Consider the following 22,598-nt stretch of genomic DNA (forward strand, 5'->3'; position numbering starts at 1 on the left):
TTCTTTGTAATTTTTATTCACATATATTTGGAGCTGGAAAGGATCATTATAACAAAAAAGTTAAATACCTATTAAATAAGAGATTGCTCAGTAGTGAACATTTATCTTTTGATTGTAGAACTTGAATATCTGTTGCAGTGATGCTTGTTATCACTTGATCAGAAAAATACTCGTCCCAGCTCAAACATTACCTTAGGATAAAAAGAAGTAATTTCATGTCAGACAAACTATTGGTATAAACAAAAATGACAACCAGCCTGGGCAACATGGTGAGACCTCATCTCTACAATAATAAAAACAATTAGTGCCAGGTAGTGCATGCCTGTGGTTTCAGCTGTTTGGAAGGCCAAGGTGGAAGGATTGCCTGAGCCCAGCAAGTGGAGGTTATGGGAGCTGTGAGCATGTCACTACACTCCAGCCTGGGAAACAGACTCCAACTAAAAAAACAAAAATGACTTTTCCAAGACAATGATTAATGAAAAATGCTCCTGAAGCAAAGGTAAATATTTGCTTTTCTCACATGGCAAGCTGCACATCTGAGGCACAGGTACTTGATGTTATGTTATACATTTTTACTGTCTTTAAAAATGTGTGGAACCTTTTCAAAAACTACATTTAATGTATTTGCAATATATTGTTGCTATTTGAAACTTACCTCACTTCCAAATATAATTTGTAATTAAAACAAAGTCATCCACCTGGGCTTGGTGGCTCAGCTTGTAATCCCAGCACTTTGGGAGGCCGAGGCGAGTGGCTTGCCTGAGCCCACGGGTTCGAGAACAGCCTGGGCAACTTGGCAAGACTTCGCCTCTACAATAAATCAAAAAGTAGCCGGGCGTGGTAGCATGTACCTGTAGTTCCAGCTACTTGGAAGACTGAGGTAGAAGGATTGCTGGAGCCTAGCGGGTCGATGGGGTAGCTGTGAGTGTGCCACTGCACTCCAGCCTGGGCAACAGAGTGAGACTACAACTCAAAGTCATCTTTCCTGCTAGTTTTCTATCTCAAACTATGTTATGACTGTAGCCCTTATGTCTGTGAGAAGATGGTAAGTGATACTGTTTCTGTTGTACCTCTATGGTGATGAGGATGACGATCATCCATTCCAAGCGGAGTGCCCTCTTCTCATGCAGATGATTCCGCATGAGATCTGTCAGTTCCATGCAGTGCTGAAGTTTTTCATTCATGACCTGTGTAAGAAAAATCGTACCGTGTATTTCTACGTAGATCATGTAAGTAAATAGTATAGTTGCATGCATAAGATTCTACAAGGACACAGCAAAAATAATCCTTTCAACTCTTGCTCCCCAGTCCTTTCCCCCAAAAGGCAACCAGTTAGTGTTACCCGGTTTATTGTGAATTCATCTAGAGATATTTTGTAATGCACAGATTTAATTGCAAGAAGTACTTGGCATACTAAAGTTCTTCTCTGAGATTTTGATGGAAAAACCTAAAAATAAGGTTTTTGAGTCCTAGTTTTTGGTAGCTGCCCTTGGGTTTTTAGCAGTTAAAAAAGGAAAACTTGAATTTTTTTTTTTTTTTTTTTTAGCATGACCTAAAGATACCAAAAAACAGTGATTATCTTCCAAAAAGCCTCTAACCCATTTGGCCTGCAGCACACTCACCACTAGATGGCACAGCTTTTCACTGAGCTGCAATCTACCTTAGGATGCCTCAAAACGAGCTGGTTGCAGGGGTTCAAAGAATCTGAATTTAAACTTGGACTTAACTACTGGCAAGTTATATACCTACTTTATATATATCACTTCTGGAAACCAGGAAGTCTGGAAGCAGATTTTTAAAATAGTTTTATTCTCCCATGGGGTATTCTGAAGGCACAGGTTTGGTCAGTGAATGTTGAGATAAATTTTCAGGGACATGTTCAGGGACTGATGTAGTGCACTGCATGAACTGTGATCCTGCACAGAACAAGGCACTGCCTTACTAATGAGGAATAACAATGAACCACACTGGTCACGAGTTGCCTGTTTCCACACTTGGTGGACACCCCGTTGGCTTCTAATCTGCATTTATAGAGCATGCCTCCTTCATTCCTTTCCCCTCCCTTTTTTCTATTCCTGCTGCCTGCTTGATCTTGGTCTATGACATGTTCATCCTTAAGCTTGTCTTTCTCAAACTACTGACTGCCATCTCCCGTTTTCTTTCACTCCACTTGTATTTATTACCACAACTCCCCTAAACCTCCAAAAGTCTCTTAATTATTAAATCTATCATAGTTCCAAACCTCATCCCAAGCGCTTGGCAACACACTGAAATGTGCAAGTAAGAATCCCTACTACTGCCTGCGCCTCATTTCATTTTGCCATAGAGGCATGCACCTTACTTGCACACAGAGTATAGGAAAAAAACAGAGGAGGCCTCACGGGGTCAGTGTGAACAAGGCTTTAAGTAGAAGGAAGTTGGCAGGAGTAAAGGGGGGAGGGGGCAGAAGGGGTACATTTCAAGTATAGGAAAGGGCAGGGAGATAAGCATAGCTACATTGTGGACAACCCAAAAGGCAGTGCTTGGCAATGAGGTTAAGGTAAGTTAGTGCCAAGCTGGGAGGTACTGTGCAGCACACATGGTATAGGCACAATCACGCCTCCACCCCAAAGATATTCATGGAACCTGTGAATATGAAAACATGGCAGAGGAGAATCATGGAACCTGTGAGTATGAAAACATGGCAGAGGAGAATTAAGATTACGTATGACATTAAGGTTGCTAATAACTGAGAGCAACCTGGAGAGGATCCTAGATAATCTGGGTGAGCCCAATGCAATCACAAGGGGAAATGGGAAGCCGAAGAATTCAGAATGATACGATGTGGGGACTCAACTCGCCTTTTCTAGTTGGAGGAAGTGGCTATGAACAAGCAATGTGGGGAACCTTGAGGCACTGGAAAAAGGTGAGGAAACGGATCCCACCAGCAGCCTCTAGAAAAGAATCTGCACCTTGACTTCAGCTCAGCAACACCCAGATTTCTGGCCTGTAGAACTGTAAGATGATAAATTTGTGTTAAGTTGCTAGGTTTGTGTAATTTGTTACAGCAGCAATAGGAAACTAATACACCATGCTAGAACATCTGAGCTTTATTCTGCAGGCAATGGGGATTTTGTTCAGTCTTGAAACATTTAATGTTTACTGTAGTGGACTGGGTCTGTGGAGATCAAATGGTGAAAAAGACATGTCTCTACCTTCAGCCAAAGGGTACAGAGGGATTGGAAAAGGGTCCAGTGTGAAGGCTGAGACAGTGAAGAAGCTGTTAGACTAGTCCAGGGGAGGGAGGAGGGTGCGGGACTGTGGAGAAGCACATTTACAGTTGGGGACTTGAAGGCAGGGATCAGTACAGTTCCCTTCTATGTTACTAGTCCAGGGTCCATCGCTTACATTTTCAATAAATATTTACCAATGAATGAATGATACTATGAAATGATTTCACTTTCAAGGTAAATGAAAAGACTGATGTAGAGGGTGAAGCAGAAAGACACCCAGATGACTTTCAAGTTTCTGATTGACTAGATAGGTGAGACTAGGGGGGTCCTCCCATTGGTTAAAACAGAACAAAGAAGGTTTAACATTTTCTGGGAGAATACAATGACTTCATTTGGAAATCTCAATCACTGATTTAGTCTACAAATAAATACTGAGTACATACTGTACCAAGAACTGGGAAGATAATAATCATGGTCTTGATTTCACGGAGCTTACACTCTGTTAGGGAATGATGCACATAATAATTTTGAAAAGGATGCTATGAGATATGTAAAAATGGAGGACCTGGAGATTTAGGAGGTAATTGAAAACGTTTGGAAGGCAAATGGGAGAAAAGGGTTAGAGGCATATCTGTTATTACTTTTAAAATTATTTGTAGAGACGAGGGGTCTATGTTGTCCAGTATGGTCTTGAACTCCTGGCCTTGAACAGTCCTCTTATCTCAGCCTCCCAAAGTGTTAGAATCATAGATGTGAATCACTGTATGTGGTCCAAGGCACACATCTAAAAATTACTAGGAAACTTCTCCTAGGAGGTGATGTTTGGGCTCATCAGGCAGAATGTGGGTAGGGCTAGTCCTGTCCCAAGGACATAGAAAGAATGAATTAAATCACAATGTGAAAGTACATGAGATACATACTTTACTATTATTTTTTAAAGTCAGAATTGCACTCTCACCCAGGCTGGAGTACACTGGCCTGCTCACAGCCATCACAGCCTCAACCTGCTAGGCTCCGGTGATCCTTCTACCTCAGACTTCCAAGTAGCCGGAACCACAGGTGCACACCACCATGACTGGCTAATTTTTTGATTTGTTGTAGAGAGGAGGTCTTGCCAAATTGCCCAGGCTAGGCTCGTACTCCTGGGCTCATGCAATCCTCTTGCTTCCGCCTCCCAAAGTGTTGGGATTATAGGCATGAGCTGCTGCACCTGGCTAGAGATATATATTTTATTTTATTGTATTTTATTTATTTATTTTTGAGTTGAAGTCTCACTCTGTCACTCAGACTGGAATGCAGTGGCCGCTCCCGGCCACCGCAGCCTCGCCTGCTGGGCTCCGGCGATCCTTCCGCCTCAGCCTTCCCAGTAGCTGGAATTACAGGCGTGTGCTACCACGCCCGGCTGATTTTTTTGATTTATTGTAGAGATGAGGTCTCGCTGCCCAGGCGGGTCTCGAACCCATGGGCTCAGGCAATCCACTCACCTCAGCCTCCCAAAGGTGCGGGATTACAGGCTGAGCCACCGAGCCCGGCTGAGATATATATTTTAAATGGTGCCATATTAAATAGCCTTTTATTTTTGTTCTTCAGGATATTACCTGAATTTTTCACTCTATTTCCCCAGTATGGTTGAGGTATAATTGACAACTATTTCATGTTTACAGCATGCATTCAGTTTATAGTACTGACACATTCTCCCTGTGTACTCAAGCATTCATAAGTCAGTTACTATATTTATATATTTAATCATGCATCATTTAATGATGGGGATCTAGTCTGAGAAGTGTATCATTAGGCAATTTCATTGTTGTGTGAACATCACAGAGTGAACCTACCTAGAGGGTACAGACTACTACGTACCTTGGCTATTCAGCATGGCTTATGGCTTCATGCCACACAGCTGAACAGGATGGGACTGTACAGAATGCTGTAAGGACTGTAGCACAATAGTAGTTATGTGTCTAAACATAGATCTAAACATGGAAACGGCCCAGTAAAAATATAGTAGTATAATCTTATGGTACCACCATCATATATATGGTCCATTATTGACTGAAATGTGCAATGCATGAATGCAGTTCACACAAGATATTTCAAAGCAACTGCCAAAGAACTGACTTGTTACAGAAACCCTCTATGCTGGGGGTGAGTGCTACCTGCTCTGCTTGCTCTCCAGGCTGCCCAGGCAGCTTTCCAGTGATGGATTGGAAGCAGCCCTTCCACTCAGAGGAGCTCAGTTCCCAGGCAAGCCCCAAAGCCCTTCCTGGCACATCCCTTCCTTTCTCCAGGTTTTCCCTTTCCTTCCTAGTTGTTCAATTTTTGTCCAGCTAGTTGATTATTCACTGTACTTTTGTTTTCATTATTGATCCCTTTCTGACATTTCTCATCTTCCACTGTGGCATCCATGTTGAATAAAAGGGCTCTGAGTAAGTTTTCAAAGACATCCTTCCTTTCATACTTCTCTGGACCATATACTATATTCCTTGCTCAAACCTTCATTGTTGGTGACTGTAATCTTGAAGGAGGCCACAGGATGCAGCGGGTATGCCTGAGTTCAAACTTGCAATGCAGCCGGTTACTGCTCAGTTACTTTTTTTTTTTTTTAAATTGGAGTCTCACTCTGTCGCCCAGGCTGGAGTGCAGTGGCATGCTCATGGCCACTGCAGCCTCAACCTGCTGGGCTCAGGCAATCATTCTGCCTCAGTCTTCTAAGTAGCAGGAACCACAGGCATGTGCCACTATGCCCGGGTAATGCCTTGATTTATTTTAGAGATGAGGTCTCACCATGTTGCTCAGGCTGGTCTTGAACCCCTGAGCTCAGTAAATCCTCTCGCCTCGGCCTCCCAAAGTGCACCATGCCTGGCTCTCAGTCACTTTTATAACTTAATTAAGCAGAGCAGGCTAGTTATCAGAAGAGGGAGAGAAGTCTGCATCTACTTGGTGGCAATATATCTCATCACAACCATCATGATTCCCCCAGAAGTCTCCACACGAACAGAAAAAGGAGGAGTATCCAAGCAGTCACTTCTGAATACCTCTGTATTTGTCCCTGGTAAATATGGTTGTTTCCAAAGAATTCTTACAAGAGAGTTTCTTTTCAAATCAACTTTTTTGAGACATACAACGCACCCCCCCCAAGTATACAACTTATAAAGGCTTTTGACAAATGTTACTACTGCATTTCCAGTAGTTCCCTGTGCCCCTCTGCCATCTGCCCAGCTATCCAGCCACCCCTCAAGCTGTGGGGAATCAATGATCCGTCTTCTGTGCCTATATAGGACTTTCTAGAATTTCATAATAAACAGCATGTACACTTTGGTGTCTGTGTTCTTTTACTCACACTGAGTTTTGAGACTTATCCATGATGTTGCATGAATTGGTAATTACTCTTATTACTAAGTGGTATTCAACTATAAAGATATGCCATAATTTTTCTATTCACCTAGTGGTGAGCATTTGGTTATTTCCAATTTCTGACTATTATGAGTAGAGTTACTATGTGAGGACATAGGTTTTCAAATCTCATGAGTAAATGCTTAGTGGAATTGCTGGGTCACATGGTAAAATGATGATTAACTTTATGAGAAACTGCCAAGCTATTTCGCAAAGTGGTTGTACCAATGTATATTCAATAATGTGTGCAAGTTTCAATTACTCCATATCACCACCAATACTTAGTATTATCGGTCTTTTAAATTTTAGCCATTTCAATTGCTGTAGGGATACTTAACTGAAGTCTTAATTTGCAATTTCCTGATAAACAATGGTGATGAATATCTTTCTGTGTGCTTTTCATTTGGCTCTTTGTGTGTCTGTTTTTGTGAAGCATCTGTTCAAATGTTTTGCCCATTTAAAAAATTGGGCTGTCCTTTTATTACTGAATAAAAAGTTCTTTATATATTTTAAACAAGTTGTTTTTCAGGATTATGTACTGAGAATGTTTCTTGCTAATCTGTGTCTTGCCTTTGCACATTCTTAGAGTCTTTTGAAGAGCAGAAATTATAAATTTTTAAGTTTTAAGTTATGCAGTTCAACTTTCAAGTTTTTTTTTTTTTTTTTTGTGGTCCATTTTTTTTTTAAATCCTAAGAAAACTCTGCTTGTCCTAAGGTCATAGGCTTTTTTCCTTAAGTTTTATAATGCTCCCTCTTATATTCTTCAAAATGGTGAAGTATGAGTCAGGGATCATTTTTTTCATATGTTCATTCCATGTCGTACCATTTGTTGAAAAGTCTATCCCTTTGCTATTGAATTAACTTGTCACCTTTGTTAAAAATCAACTGCCATGTGTGTATGGTTTTATCTCTGGATGCTATTCTATTGCATTGATCTGTATGTGTATTCTTATGCCAGTGTTCAACTGCTTTGATTAATGTAGCTTTAGTGTGAGTTTAATCAGGCAATAGATGTCCTCCAATCTAGCCCTTTTTACAAAATTGCTTTGGCTAATCTGTGCCCCTTGAAATTCCATTTTAAAATTAGTTTGCTAGTTCTAAAAAAAAAAAGCCTACTGGAATTTTGATTGATTAGAACTGAGTGGGCTCATCTGCATAAGTAACATCTTAATAATAGTATTCTATGCCACAAATGTGGAATATATTTTCATTTATTTAGAACTTCTTTAGTTCCCAGCCACCTTTTTTAGTTTTTAGGGTACAGATCTTACTTATATTTGAAAAAATCAATTCCTGAGTACTTCACGTTTCTAGTGCTATTGTAAATGATAGATTTAAAATGTCATTTTCTAATTGCCCATTGACAGTATAAACAATTGTTTTTATAAATTGATCTTAGAACCTAAATTCACTTATTCTAGTAGTTTTTTTTAATCGGAGTCTCACTCTGTCACCCAGACTGGAGTGCAGTGGCATGCTCATGGCCACTGCAGCCTTGACCTGCCAGGTTCAGGCGATCTTTCCACTTTGGCCTTCTAAGTAGCTGGAACAACAGGAATGTGCCACCATGCCCAGCTAATTTTTAAAAAATTTATTGTAGATATGAGGTCTTGACAAGTTCCTCAAGCTGGTCTCCAATCTGTGGACTCAGGCAATCCTCTCGCCTCCATTTCCCAAAGTGCTGGGATTACCTGCATGAGCCACCATGCCCGGCTAGCTTTTTTGTAGACTCTTTAGGGTTTTCTACATGTAAGATCACATTGTTTGGGAACAAACTGTTTTACTTCTTCCTGTAGGAAACTGTAAATCTTGGGAATATAGACAGAGTCACCTATGAGGGATTGGTGACTTGTCTAGCTGGTCTTACTTATGGCTTTCTCCACAGGTCTACAGTGCCAGAGACTGGGTCAGCATTCGATTCTTTCAGCTGCTCATGTGTAACAAGTCTAGATGTTAATCCCTTCTTAGAGCGACTCCATCTCAAACTGGCCTCAATACTGGAAGAAAAAGTATACTCAGTACCCCTCTATAGGTAGGGATGTCGGCAGCCACTTGTTCTCACTGATTTATTTCCTTTTCTTTCCTTTTTTTTTTTTTTTTTTTTGAGTTAGGGTCTCACTTTGTTGCCCAGGCTGCCCAGTGGCATGGCTCACCTCAGCTTCAACCTACTGGGCTCAGGCGATCCTTCTGTCTCAGCCTCCCAAGTAGCTGGGACTATAGGCACTTGCCATCACATCTGGAATTTTTTTGTAGAGACAAGGTCTCCCTATGTTGCCTAGGCTGGTGTCAAACTCCTGGGTTCATGCAATCCTCCTGTCTCAGCCTCCCAGAATGCTGGGATTACAGGCATGAGGCACTGTGCCAGGCCACTGCTGTCTTTTCTTTTTCTTTTTTTTTTTGAGTTGGAATTTCACTCTGTCACCCAGACTGGAGTGCAGCGGCATGCTCCCGGCCACTGCTGCCTCAACCTGCTGGGCTCCAGCGATCCTTCTGCCTCAGCCTTCCAAGTAGCTGGAACTACAGGCGCGTGCTACCAAGCCAGCCAATTTTTGATTTATTGTAGAGATGAGGTCTCACCAAGTTGCCCAAGTGGGTGTCAAACCTGCAGGCTCAGGCAATTCACTCACCTCAGCCTCCCAAAGGCGCGGGATTACAGGCTGAGCCACCGATCCTGGCTTGCTGTCTTTTCTATACTTGCACTTGATCTCAGTCATGAAATGGTTGGCCACTTAGTTGTCAAGGTATCCTCAGTTATAGACCTGACTTCAATAATTCTATCTTGAATAGTGAGGAAGGACACGTAACAAATACCACCCAGGTCAAAGATCAGAACTTTACTTTCGGCATCAATTTTCTTGTTCAAGCCAAGTGGTAGCAGCAGCTGACTCAGTGGTGATTCTGAACACAATGAGATCAGAAATGGTTCCAGCATCTTTCATGGTTTGAGAAGCTGGGAACCATTAAGGTAATTGGCAGTATGAGGGATCACGTGGGTCAGTGTTCACAAAGTAGGCTTCTAGAATTTTCTCCCATCTTTTAAAAAATCATTGTGGTAGGCAGACATCTTACCTGCCACTCACAGGTCCCCTACCTCTTGGTGTAATCCCCTGCCCTGGAGAGCGGGCTGGGCCCAATGGCTTGCCTTTAACAAACAAAGCGCAGAAAAAGTGATAAGATGTCATTGCTGTGATTAGGTTACAAAAGACTGACTTTTGTCTTGCCAGCAACCTCTCTCTTCCTGACAGTCTCTCTTGCTCACTCTGACTTGCTCACTCAGTCTCTCTTGCAAGCTGCCAGTGTGAGAGGCTCTACAGAAAAGCCTCTGGCAAGAAACAGAGGGAGGCAGGCACTCTGGCCAGGCACTCATGAGGAACTGAGGCCTCAGTCCAACAGCCCGAGCGGAACTGAATCCCACTAGGAAGAGAGTTCATGAGATGACTGCAGCCTTGTGAGAAACCCAGAGCCAGAGGACCCACCTAAGCGGCACCCAGATTCCTGACCCACAAAAACTGAGATAGTAAGTGCTGTTTAATCCACTAAGTTTTGGGTAATTTGTTACACACTGATAGCTAACTGATACAACCACAGGAGACACCTTATCTGTATAAAGCTTTTAGTATTCCTCTTTTACATCTGCTGGACCTTCAGCCTGTTTGTACAGTCTACAACCATGAAAGTCCAATGCCTTTCTCTTGAGTTTTCTAAATTATGTATGATGGCTGAAGTAAAAATTATAACACTATATGATAAAGTTCTCTAAGTTTGCAGAAGAATAATTGTTAAGACAATTATCAATAGGGGAGGGTAAAGGGATGTAAGAGGAAGCAAAGATTCTATACTTCATTACTCTGCAAAATGTTGAAACAAGTGAACCATAATAAGTTATGTTCATATAATACCCAGGACAACCACTAAATATCTATGCAAAATGATATATTAAAAAGCAATCAGTATAGATTATGTCAACATGAAATTCCAAAAAAAGTTGAAGTAACTTGCAGGAAGGCAGGAATTGATACACACAACAACAAAGCGCATTATGCTCAGTTACAAAAGCCAGTTTAAAAAGTCACATAACTATGTGATTTTATGTATATAATATTCTCAAAAAGACAAAATTATAGAGACAGAATAGATTACTCACTGCTAGAGGTTAGGGACAGGGGTAGGAGGGCGGTGTGACTATAAACAACATAAGAGAGATCTTTGTGGTGATAAAATAGTTCTGTATCTTCATTGTGTGGTTATGTGGGTCTACACATGTGGAACACAATGTCACACTACACTGTCACCATTACAGTTCAGGACACCATGAACTCTTGCTTAAAACTCAGCAAGAACTTCCTGTTGGACCACTAGGCCTCCACACGCTCACCGATCTTATCTAGTCTATAGAGCTAATAGTAGAAGACCCTTGGACATGAGAAGTTGAAAAGTGACTATGTAGAGGTCAAGAGAAAGGTGAAATATAAAGTGATCTGAACAGGAGTCAAACAAGCTAGTTCCCTGAAAGCAGTTAAAACATATTCACTTAATTTATAGGGAACAACGTATCCTCTCAGTAAAAGTACAAAATACATACCTTCACTCTTCGGGTAATGCTAAGGAATTGACAAGTTTTATCATAAAGTTCTTCCAGGTTTTCTCTGTCCCAGTAAAAATCAGGAGTAATCAAGAAGTCTGAACTCAAGTTTATACGGTGCCTTAAAAAATGAAAAATTATAACTTTATTTATCTTGAATTAAAAATCATTGTTTCTATCATATTCCTTTTTTTTTTTTTTGAGTCAGAGTCTCACTCTGTTGTCCAGGCTGGAGTGCAGTGGCACATTCATGGCCACTGCAGCCTTGATCTGCTGGGCTTAGGCGATCCTTCCGTCTGAGCCTTCCAAATAGCTGGAACTACAGGTGTAGTAGCAGTCCTCTTACCTCTGCCTCCCAAAGTGCTGGGATTACAGGCATGAGCCACTGACCACAGCTTACATCATATTTCATATTTACATGGTACTTTAAGAAAACTTTTTTTTTTTAAGAGATGGGGGTCTCACTATGTTGTCCAGGGTAGAGTGACTATTCACAGGTGTGATCATTGCATACTACAGACTGGAACTCCTGGGCTCAAGAGATCCCCCTGCCTTAGCCTCCCAAGAAGCAGGGAACTACAGGCATATATCACTACATCTGGTTGAAAACATTTATTAGGGATCACTCATGCAAAATTCCCTTCCCCTGCCCCTTCCCTTCTCTGTTTTCAATTTCTAGGTTTGTTTCTTTTTCCATTAAAAAAAATATACACGTGTTTTTAGGGGATAATAACATAGCTTAAAAATAAAAAATATATAAGAAGATAAAAATTGATATATCTGCTTATCTCCATCTTTCCCTTTGTCCCAGTCCCTATCAATGACCACTGTTAGTTTGCTCTGTCTTCCAGTGTTTATGCAAACACCAGACAAGCACAAAAGTACATACTTGTGTGTGCATGTACACACAAACACATTCCTGCTCTCTTAAGGTCTAAGCTTACTTTAAAAAATTTTAATTAAATGAAAATTTAAACTAAAAGTAATAAATAAACAGCTGTTTAATATTTTAAAAATCATAGAGAAGAATTCAGAAAAAAAGTGGTAGGCTCTCTTACCCTACACACAACTTAAATCCTTTATTCTCTGTAAGGACAGGCCTGCAAACACTTTAGAAGAATCACCTGAGTCCAGGAGGTTGTGGCTGCTGTTTTTTTTAGACAGAGTGAGACCCTGACTAAAAAACAAAACAAAATCCATGTAAGTATGAATATCTATTTTTGTTTGCCTACACAAATGGGATTATGCCATATATAATTTTAGACATAATTTTTTACCTAATATAATTTGCCAGGTTTCTCTTCACAGATTTATCTTATTCCTCTTACTAACACATAAGCACTTTCACTGTAAAGATAAGAAAGCTAAGGATAATAAAAGTAAGCATTTAGAGCAACTGCTCACAAACCTAAGTATATTTAGCCCTAACTTGCAAGTTTTGATACTATAATTCACTACATCAAATTCTGCTTGCATTACCAAGAGCATGGGAGAGTCTTTCTACCAAATTTTCTGAGATCTCAAGGCTCAGATCTGCACAGATGCTCCCAATGAGTGGGTTTTTAATTTTCATTAGGGCCTTGAATTAGGGTCCCTGTGCTATGAGAAATGCACAGAGGACGAAACACTGGAGCATTTCTCTGTAGGCAGAGCGTCTAAGGAGAATGCAGAGAAACAAGTCTTAGGTACACATCTATCATGAGCTCTGGTAACTCCTTCAACATGCTAGAAGAGATGGACTGGCCAGGGCTGGCTGCACCCCGAGGAAAACACCAACATCTGGGATGTTTCATTCCATAAATCCCAGAACAGTTATAAGACTAAAGTAAACTGAAAACCTTTCTACGCACTTTTTCTTTTTGAGTCAGGGTCTGTCTCTGTTGCCCGAGTGACTTCTTGGGCTCAGGCAAACCTGCTTCAGGCTCGTGAGTAATCCTGACTCCAGGCACACACCACCATGCCTGGCTAATGTATTGATTTTTGTAGAGATGAGGTCTTGCTATGTTGCCCAGGCTGATCTTGAACTCCTGTGCTGAAGCAATCTTCCCACCTTGGCCTTCCAAACTGCTGGGATTACAGGCATGAGCCACCGAGCTTGGCCCTTTCTAGTCACTCATTCACTCACTCACTCACTCACTCATTTATTTATTTATTTAGAGTTAGAGTCTCACTCTGTCACCCTGGCTGGAGTGCATGATACGTTCATGGCCACTGCAACCTCAATCTGCTGGGCTCAGGCATTCCTTCTGTCTCAGCCTTCCAAGAAGCTGGAACTATAGGCACATACCACCATGCCCAGTATTTTTTTTTATTTATTGTAGAGACGAGGTCTCACCAAGTTGCCCAGGCTGGTCTGGAACCCCTGGACTCGGGCAATCCTCTTGCCTCAGCCTCCCAAAGCGCTGGGATTACAGGCTTGAGCCACTGCGCCTGGCCTACTCATTTATTTATTTACTTACATTTTTCTTTTTAGGTTTGTGAGGTACACGTGAGGATTTACTACATAAGTAAATTGCATGCCAATGAGATCTGGACTTCTAGCAGGCCCTCTGTCCCCCTGATAGTGAACCTGGTACTCAGTGTGTGGTTGTGTGTCAAGAGACCTATTTAAACAAGACATTAATGTAGTTTATCAGTGTTAAGACACAGCTCTTCCCATATTAACATCTCTGAAAATTGAAGGTATCTAAAATTAATGGTTAAGCTATCTTCAAAATAAGAGGTGGCATTTGAGACTTAATTGTCATTGCCTTAAACAATTTCCCTTACACTTTCCTTTCCATGTATGCCCAAGAGGAAGCATGACAGAACCTACATCTGAATAAGACTACAAAAGCTGTTGCAGTATGTGTAAAATTAAAGTTCTGTGATAAAAGCACTGTCAGAGTTTAACTGGCAGCATCTTCTCTCTCCTGTGGCATCTTGGTGTCTCAGACTCAATGAAATATGAACTTAACTTTTCTAGAGCAATTAGTCTATTTAGCATTATGATGCAGTGATACATTTTTACCAAGAATTCTCATTAATCAAATTCAAGAATATGTCTTTCTGCTTTCAGAGAACATCTACTATGCTCTCCTGTGTGGGATTCATGTAGATTAATTATGATCTTTTTTGCACATGCAGAATTTCAGCAGAGTCTTAATACAGCCCACTTACTTCTAATGGGTAAGAGTTCTCCCTGCTTATAGTCAATGAAATGAAAACAGTTGCCATTCCCATAAAGGTATAAATGTTTGCTCTCTACTATAGGAGTGTTTCCTTCAGATTGCTAAATATATGAAGTATTTTACTTATAAAGAAAATTTTTACCTTAGGGCAAAGAGTTCACCCATTTTCTGCATCACTTCTTCATGAGACAGTTTCACTTTCTTTCCAGCTTTTAGAGCCTATTTGGGAAGGAATTAAAAAAACATATATATCTCTCCCTAATAAATATTAGATCCATAAGGCAAATTCTGTAGTGGCATAATTTTGATCCTATGTAAATACTCTTAGAACAACTGTCTCTCAGATTAATGCCTTAACTTACCCTCTAACTTTATAATCTTATCTGGCAGAAATTTTTTTTTTGAGTTGGAATCTCACTCTGTCGACCAGACTGGAGTGCAGTGGCACACTCCCAGCCACCGTAGCCTCGACCTGCTGGGCTCCTGTGATCATTCTGCCTCAGCCTTCCAAGTAGCTGGAACTACAGGTGCACGCTACCATGCCTGGCTAATTTTTTGATTTATTGTAGAGATGAGGTCTCGCCAAGTTGCCCAGGCGGGTCTCGAACCCGCGGGCTCAGGCAATCCACTCACCTCAGCCTCCCAAAACGCGGGATTACAGTCTGAGCCACCAAGCCCGGCTCAGGCAGAAATTTTATATTCCCTTTATTCATTTCCCTTTTCATCAGCATTTCCTAAGATATACATTTCTAATCTCTTAGTGAAATAGTAGGGTCTCTTTTCCCAAGTATAACAAGATTATTCTTTCACAATAAAGGCAAAGTTAATTATAATAAAAATGTCTTTTACTGTATTTTGAAATTTTAATGTAACTTTATATGTAGTTTCCATATCACTATTTTTCTCATAATTTAGTAAAACACCTTCTATAGTCAAGAAAAGTAGACATAATTTCCTTCCTTAGAGAGAACATATTTCACTTTTTAAATTCAGTTACATTAAAAAATATTGCATCATCAGAGGAAAGTAATTTGAAGTTTAAAAACTGAAAAAAAAAGTTTTATTCCATTACTTCACATGTAATTGGGAATTCCATTTTGTTTATATTCAGAGTAGCTTTTTTAGTATTTGTTATTACTTCGTGGTACTCCTAAATATAGCTAGCCCCCTGTATTTGTGGGTTCTGTCCTGTGGTTCAACCAAAAGTAGATTGAAAATATTTGGGGAAAAAATGGATAGTTGCATCCATACTGAACACATACAATCTTTACTCCTTATCATTATTTCCTAAGCAATACAGTGTAGTGATTATCTACTGAGAATGTACATTGTATTAGGTCCTGTAAGTAATTCTAGAGATGATTTAAAGTACAGGAGGATGTGCATAGGTTATATCCAAACATCACACATTGTATATCAGGGACTTGCACACTAATAGATTTTGGTATCCTCTGGGGCCCTGGAATCAAACCTCCACAGACACTGAGGGACGAGTGCATACTATTATATTGGGAAATTTGTATTTCTTCCATATGAAAATCAATCCTTGAAAACAAGCATAAAATTGATATAATTACCTCTGGAATTGACTGAATAGATTCAATAAATTTATCCAGTGATGCCTCCCAAATAGCCAGTTTCACTGGGGAAAAAACATTAATAATAGAACTTTTAAAAATTATATTCACGTTTATGCAAAATGTGTAACTGCGCAGAACCTGTCACAGAGTTTATGAATAAAATGTGCTGAAAAACTTGAAACTGTAATTAAAGAATAGTTACTCATAATAAGGGACAGAACTGAAATGAAAAATGATAGGGGAAACTGGACTTCCAAGTCCTGCTGGCAGACCAGAACCCCATTTAGGAGAATTCCTGCTTTTCTAATGGCACATCTCGGAAGCCAGAGTGCAGGGTCCACCGTGACACCTTGAGTGGTTCTGCAGATGGGCAACAGTGAGACTTCCTGGCTTTCCCTTCCACTCCTCAGGACTCTGAGTAAAGCTCAGGAACCTCCCAAGCCTCTTCAAGTGTATGGATGGCATACAGCAGCAGCAACCTAATGCAGACTGGTGGCAAGAGCACTCTGACAACCGGATTCAGGGGCATGGATCTTTCAGAAGAACTTAGGCCCACTGTGAGTGTGTCCCATTCCTATGAAACACCTGTATGTTTTTCTGCATAGAGGCATGTGCCCCATCACACAGGGTCGGGCTTTCTCTGCCTGCACTAGAGATGACCTAAGACAATCACACAGAGAAGACGAGAGGTAACCAAAGGCTATGATAATAATAGAGAAAATATTTTTGGAGAAATTAAGGTTTATCAATACAATTGATAAGGAAGGAGTAACTTTAGCACAGTATTATCTTGACACTATTATTTTTTTCCATTGGAGGGAAAAACAAAGGAAAAGAGATGCTAAGCCTTTGTTGAGTACTCTGAAAACATTTCAAAATCTTTACTGAGTGCTGAAACTTCCCTCAAGGACATGAAAACTATAGTACCATCTCCCATAAGTAGCAGTAACTTACCTGAAAGGCAGAGAGCATTGGAGAAAGCAAACTTCTCTAGAATGGCATCATCCAAATCCAGCTCTGAATTTAACTTGATTTCCCCTCTGTGAAGTTTTGACTGTCCCCTGTGAAAACAAATGAACTTCCTCTAAACCTTAAAAGCATAAGTTTTTCTTTTGAAAAAGTTACCCTATCATCTTTCTAGAGGCCATTTTGACAATTTGTGTCAAGAGTCTTGCAAATATTCTCATATCCTTTGATTCAAGCAATTCCATTTCTAGGAGTTTATCCTATGGAAATAATTTAAGATGCAAGCAAAGATATGAGCATGAAAAAATTTTCATGGTCAACTTTTAATAATAAAAGACTAGGATAGAGGCCAAGCATAGTGGCTCATGCCTGTAATCCTGGCACTTTGGGATGCTGAAGCAAGAGGACTGCTTGAACCCAGGAGTTCAAGACCTGCCTAGGCAATACAGCAAGACCTCGTCTCTATAAAAATTAAATGAGGCCAGGCTCGGTGGCTCGGCCTGTAATCCCAGCACTGTGGGAGGCAAAGGCGAGTGGATTGCCTGAGCCTGCGGGTTCCAGATCAGCCTGGGCAACTTGGCAAGACCTTGTCTCTACAATAAATAAAAAAATTAGCCAGGCGTGGTAGCATGCACCTGTAGTTCTGGCTACTTGGAAGGCTGAGGCGGAAGGATTGCCGGAGTCCAGCAGGCCAGTGCTGGGGTGGCCGTGAGTGTGCCACTGCACTCTAGCCTGGGCAGCAAAGTGAGACTCCAAGTCAAAAAAAAAAAAAAAAAAAAAAAAAAAAGAGAGAGCTGGGTGTGGTGGCATGCACCTGTAGTTCCAGCTACTTGGGAGGCTGGGGTGGTAGTACTGCCTGAGCCCAGGAGGTGGAGGCTGTGGTGAGCTGTGACTGTGTCACTGTACTATAGCCTGGGTGACAGAGTGAGACCCTGGCTTAAAAAAAAAAAAATTAGGAAAGAAATGAAATATTCAGTAGGGGGATAGCTCAATGATAGCCATTCCACACAACAAAAATTAAGAAGTGTGATTTGGAAGGATAGTCAATAACAGGGAGAATGTTCACTATAAACTTCTAAGTGAAAAAACGCTGAATATGTTGCTCAGCTGGTTTTGAACTCCTGGTCTCAAGCAGTCCTCTCAAAGCTTGGGATTATAGGTGTGAGCCACTGCTGCCAGGCTAAAACTATGGAGAACTTTGGAAAGGACAGGGGAGGGGTGGAAGGGAGGAAGTTTGTGAATACAAACATCTCAACATCACAAGCAAAGACAAGAAAGAGAGCAGCGTTTCCAAGATACTTTGTGAATGTGCTTGGTCTATGCCATAGAACTGGGTGGGGTCACAGGGCCCTGGAATCATCGGTGGGACTCAAATAACACCACGCTGGTGGCAGCTAGGGTAGTCTTTTTGATGTGTGTGTGTATGTGTGTGTGTGTGTTGGGGACACGCATGTGTGCACATACATGAGGGCCTTGTAAGCAACAGTCTGATCTGGAAGTAAAACATAGATGGGGGATTCATGGAAACCACAATCACAAGGCCAAGGGCTTAATACAAAGCTGATAAACTCCTAGGTGCTCCTTGTCTGTTGTGTCTCTTAGGTTCACCTCCACTGCTGCCACCAAGGTCTAGGTACTCAGTCACAGTCAGGTGCCCTTCGGCAAGACAGAACTCTCCTAACCTCATGAGAAAGCCAGGCAACTGCAACTGTAGGGATTCTGAGAATTAAAAAAAAGGATGCATGGAAAGCACTTAGAAGAGTGACTGTCCCATGGCAAATACTTAGTCACTGTTGACTACTACTTAGCTCTTATCTCATTTGATCTTTCTAGAGCTGGTGTCTCTTCCAAGTTTTCCCAAAGCTCTGCTTTCCACACTTTTTTCTTAAGAACCCACAGAGACTTTTATTTTTTTTTTAATATTCCATTAGGCAGGTGACTGTATGAGGAAAAAGACCTTGCCATGGTATTCGTACTGTCATCTCTCTCAGCCCTAACATCTCTCTTCATTTTTCCACTTTTGCTGAAACATGAAAACCAGCTAGTCCACTCACTGCCTCTGTGTGTACCTTACTGTAGCATGGCCCCTCAGGGCCAGCTTCCTGCAGCGCTCACATCTCGACAAGGGTTTCTTCTAGACCGCCCCTCATTCTACTTCCTTTTTATACTCAAAATCGATAGGAAACAGTTGGATTCACTTAAAACTTTATTGGAATAATATGACATAGTTATTAGACAAATGAATATGAGATTAATGATTTAGGCTGCTTAGAAAACATCAACTTTCCATTTTGGGGCTACACTATTTTGTTTTAACTTGTGGATAGCCTGAAAAGTTTTTAAAATTGTTTATTGTTTAATATTTATTACATGATTTAGCTTTGTGCTTGTACCAATAACTTTTTTCATAAAATGAGGTCTCCATACTCATAATAATTTCTCTCCTCTATTGCTTTATCTAGTTTACTGCAAGTGCCATTTTCATAAGTTTGATACAAAGTTGCTTACTCGGTTTTTATGTAGTTGAGCTCTTCGTTTTCCCAGTGTACCAATGCAATTTCATATGGCTGGATTTCATGTTTTTCTAGAACTTGCATCACATGCTTCATCTACAAGAAAAGGAAGATGAACCTGAAATGATAACTGACATACTCTGTACAAGTATGTTATGGGGGGTGGTTAATGCTCATACCATTCTTCCTTACATTTAAAGGCATGTTTTCTGTTGCATGCTTTTAAGGAAAAGGCAAATTCACTGTGAAAGTAAACTAATCAGGATGACATGTTCATTTGTTTTTTCATTTGGAAAACAGATGAGTAAGAAGAAAACAGAAATTATCATTATCCCACAACCCAACATTATGGTTTGCATTCTTTAAATCTCTTAAAAAAAAAAAAAGGCCCAACATACTTGTAAAAATTTAAGCAACACAGAGGTATAGGAAGTGGCTGCCTTTCTCTCTATTCTCCTGTCTCCTCAGAAGTAACCATGATTAAACTTGGTGCATATCCTTCCAGACTTTCTAGGAGTATGTAAGTACATACCAGTATTTTTTCTGCTTTTTATGTGGAATGGGATCATACTATGCATATGAATTTTTTTTTTTTTTGAGTTGGAGTCCCACTCTGTCAACCAGGCTGGAGTGCAGTGGCACGCTCATGGCCACCGCAGCCTCAACCTGCTGGACTCAGGCGATCCTTCCGCCTCAGCCTTTCAAGTAGCTGGAACTACAGGTGCATGACACCACGCCTGGCTAATTTTTTGATTTATTGTAGAGACGAGGTTTCACCAAGTTGCCCAGACTGGTCTCGAACTTCTGAGTTTAGGCAATCCTCTCGCCTCTCTCCTGAAGTGCTGGGATTACATGCTTGAGCCACCACACCTGGCCTATGAACATTTTCTTTCTTTTTTTTTTGAGTTAGAGTCTCACTCCATCACCCAGGCTGGAATGCAGTGGCACTCTCACGGCCACCCCAGACTCAACCTGCTGGGCTCTTCGATCCTTCCGCCTCAGCCTTCCAAGTTGCCAGAATTACAGGCGCGAACTACCATGCCCAGCTAATTTTTTAAAATTTACTTATTGTAGAGACAAGGTCTCGCCAGGTTGCCTGGGTGGGTCTTGAACCTGTGGGCTCAGGCAATCCACTCACCACAGCCTCCCAAAGTGCTGGGATTACAGGCTAAGCCAGAGCCCGGCCAACATTTTCAACACTATTCTCCTTAACAGAGGAACAGCAATTTACTTAACCATCCTACACTGCTCTCCACTACAGTGCTGCAATGCGCCATATTTATGCATATATCTGCATGGCCTTGTGGGAATATTTCTTTAGGAACTGTTAGATCAAAAGACATGCACACTTACAATTTTGTGCTAACCTGCTCTCAAAAATAGTTTTTCCAATCTAAGAATCTGAATATTTATGAGAGTATTATTTGTTTAAAAAAAAAAAAAGCACAGGCTATTAGTGTGTGTAACATGTTTGCAACTTCAAAATGCCAACTTACATTTTCTTGTATTTATTGGTCACTTATATTTCCTTTTCTCTAGGATCACTGCCCCATCCCCTGATTCTACAGAGTGTGTCTGCATGTGTATTTCCTTTTAGTAAATCTGGCATTGTATGAAGCATATTTTTGAACCAGCTGATGTTATACTGCTTATATTTTGTGACTGGCTCTTTTAATTTAATTGTATCATATACACAAGCAATTTTTCAGGAAGAGGTATTTTTCTACATAATTTTCTTTTTTTTTTTTTGAGTTGGAGTCTCACTCTGTCACCCAGACTGGAGTGCAGTGGCCGCTCTCGGCCACCGCAGCCTCTACCTGCTGGGCTCCGGCGATCCTTCCGCCTCAGCCTTCCAAGTAGCCGGAATTACAGGCATGCGCTACCACACCCGGCTGATTTTTTGATTTACTGTAGAGATGAGGTCTTGCTGCCCAGGCGGGTTTCGAACCCGCAGGCTCAGGCAATCCACTCACCTCAGCCTCCCAAAGGCAGGGGATTACAGGCTGAGCCACCGAGCCCGGCTCTTTTTTTTTTTTTTGAGTAGGAGTCTCACTCCATCGCCCAGGTTGGAGTGCAGTGGCACACTCATGGCTACCTCATCATTGATCTGCTGGGCTCCGGCAATCCTTCTGCTTCAGCCTTCCAAGTAGCTGTAACTACAGGTGTGCACTACCACGCCCGGCTAATTTTTTATTTATTGTAGAAACAAGGTCTTGCCAATTGCCTGGGCTGGTCTCGAACCTGTAGCCTCAGAAAATCCACTCGCCTCAGCCTCCCAAAGTGCTGGGATTACAAGCTGAGCCACCGAGGCCAGCCTTACGTGATTTTTAAGGGGGGCTGTAGGCTGTAGTATATTTTATCCTATGGATATATTTAACAAACCTTCTATTATTGTGTATTTTGGTTGCTTCTAATTTTTGCTATTATAAATAATGCTTTGATGAACATTTCTGCACATAATTCATCATGCATAATCATGATTAATTTTTCTGCATCAATTTCTAGGCGTAAAGCTGCTGAGTTAAATATAAAGCTTTGATGTATATGACTAACCTGCTTCTAAAAAGGTTGTATTAAACAAATCCTGTTTTGGATATTGAAGAAATTATTTCCCATGAGTGATAAGTTCTAGAAAACTTGACCTAAAATAAGAGTCATTGCAACCAGCTTCCAGCTAACTATGTATACATTATTCATTCTGCACACTATCACATGCAAAGTATATAGGACTTCTGTCTGTTTCAGTGTAGTTAACATGTTTCTGATTCTCCACAAATCAGTATGTAGTCCGAAAAAAGAAAATACAGGAAACTTCAAAATAAGTCAAATTTTGGAAGATGAAACTGATAAAACAGATATCATGTAATATAGTACAAATAAGTTGTGTATTATTCATTTATTTTCTAATAGTTCAGATTGAGTGCTAATTAACAATTCATTCTTAGACAACTAGATTTTTGTGCTTTTCCATTTTATTTGCACTTACAGTTTTGTCTTTCACATTCCAAAACACAGCAGCTCCTTCCCTGATTAAAAAAAAAAAGTAAAAAAGAACCAGCTAAGTCAGAGGGAGAAAACATTTTTTATGGTCATATATAAAGCCACGCTTAGGTAACATCTAGAATGTGTCCAGGATGCAATTTTTTAAAATATGCTTCATTTACTAATTAGATATGAACTTG

At 40.7% G+C, this 22,598-nt stretch overlaps 1 protein-coding gene across 3 annotated transcripts in view; it reads right to left on the reverse strand.

Annotated features, from left to right (window-relative positions):
• The window catches only part of RMND1 (required for meiotic nuclear division 1 homolog), a 40,895-nt gene continuing 18,297 nt past the window's right edge, over positions 1–22,598 (reverse strand). For all 3 annotated transcript variants that reach the window (XM_021716023.1, XM_008064960.2, XM_021716024.1), the window contains 8 exons: positions 22,403–22,442; positions 19,412–19,512; positions 16,892–16,998; positions 15,935–15,999; positions 14,500–14,576; positions 11,188–11,308; positions 1,071–1,187; positions 1–191 (listed from right to left, as the gene is read on the reverse strand). In XM_021716023.1, the coding sequence (XP_021571698.1) occupies positions 159–191; positions 1,071–1,187; positions 11,188–11,308; positions 14,500–14,576; positions 15,935–15,999; positions 16,892–16,998; positions 19,412–19,512; positions 22,403–22,442 (661 nt within the window). In that variant the 3' untranslated portion in view covers positions 1–158. The remainder of the gene's footprint in view (positions 192–1,070; positions 1,188–11,187; positions 11,309–14,499; positions 14,577–15,934; positions 16,000–16,891; positions 16,999–19,411; positions 19,513–22,402; positions 22,443–22,598) is intronic.

The sequence above is a fragment of the Carlito syrichta genome, unplaced genomic scaffold (genome assembly GCF_000164805.1).
Source record: "Carlito syrichta isolate Samal-C Ts95f unplaced genomic scaffold, Tarsius_syrichta-2.0.1 Scaffold308114, whole genome shotgun sequence".
NCBI classification, from domain to species: Eukaryota; Metazoa; Chordata; class Mammalia; order Primates; family Tarsiidae; genus Carlito; species Carlito syrichta.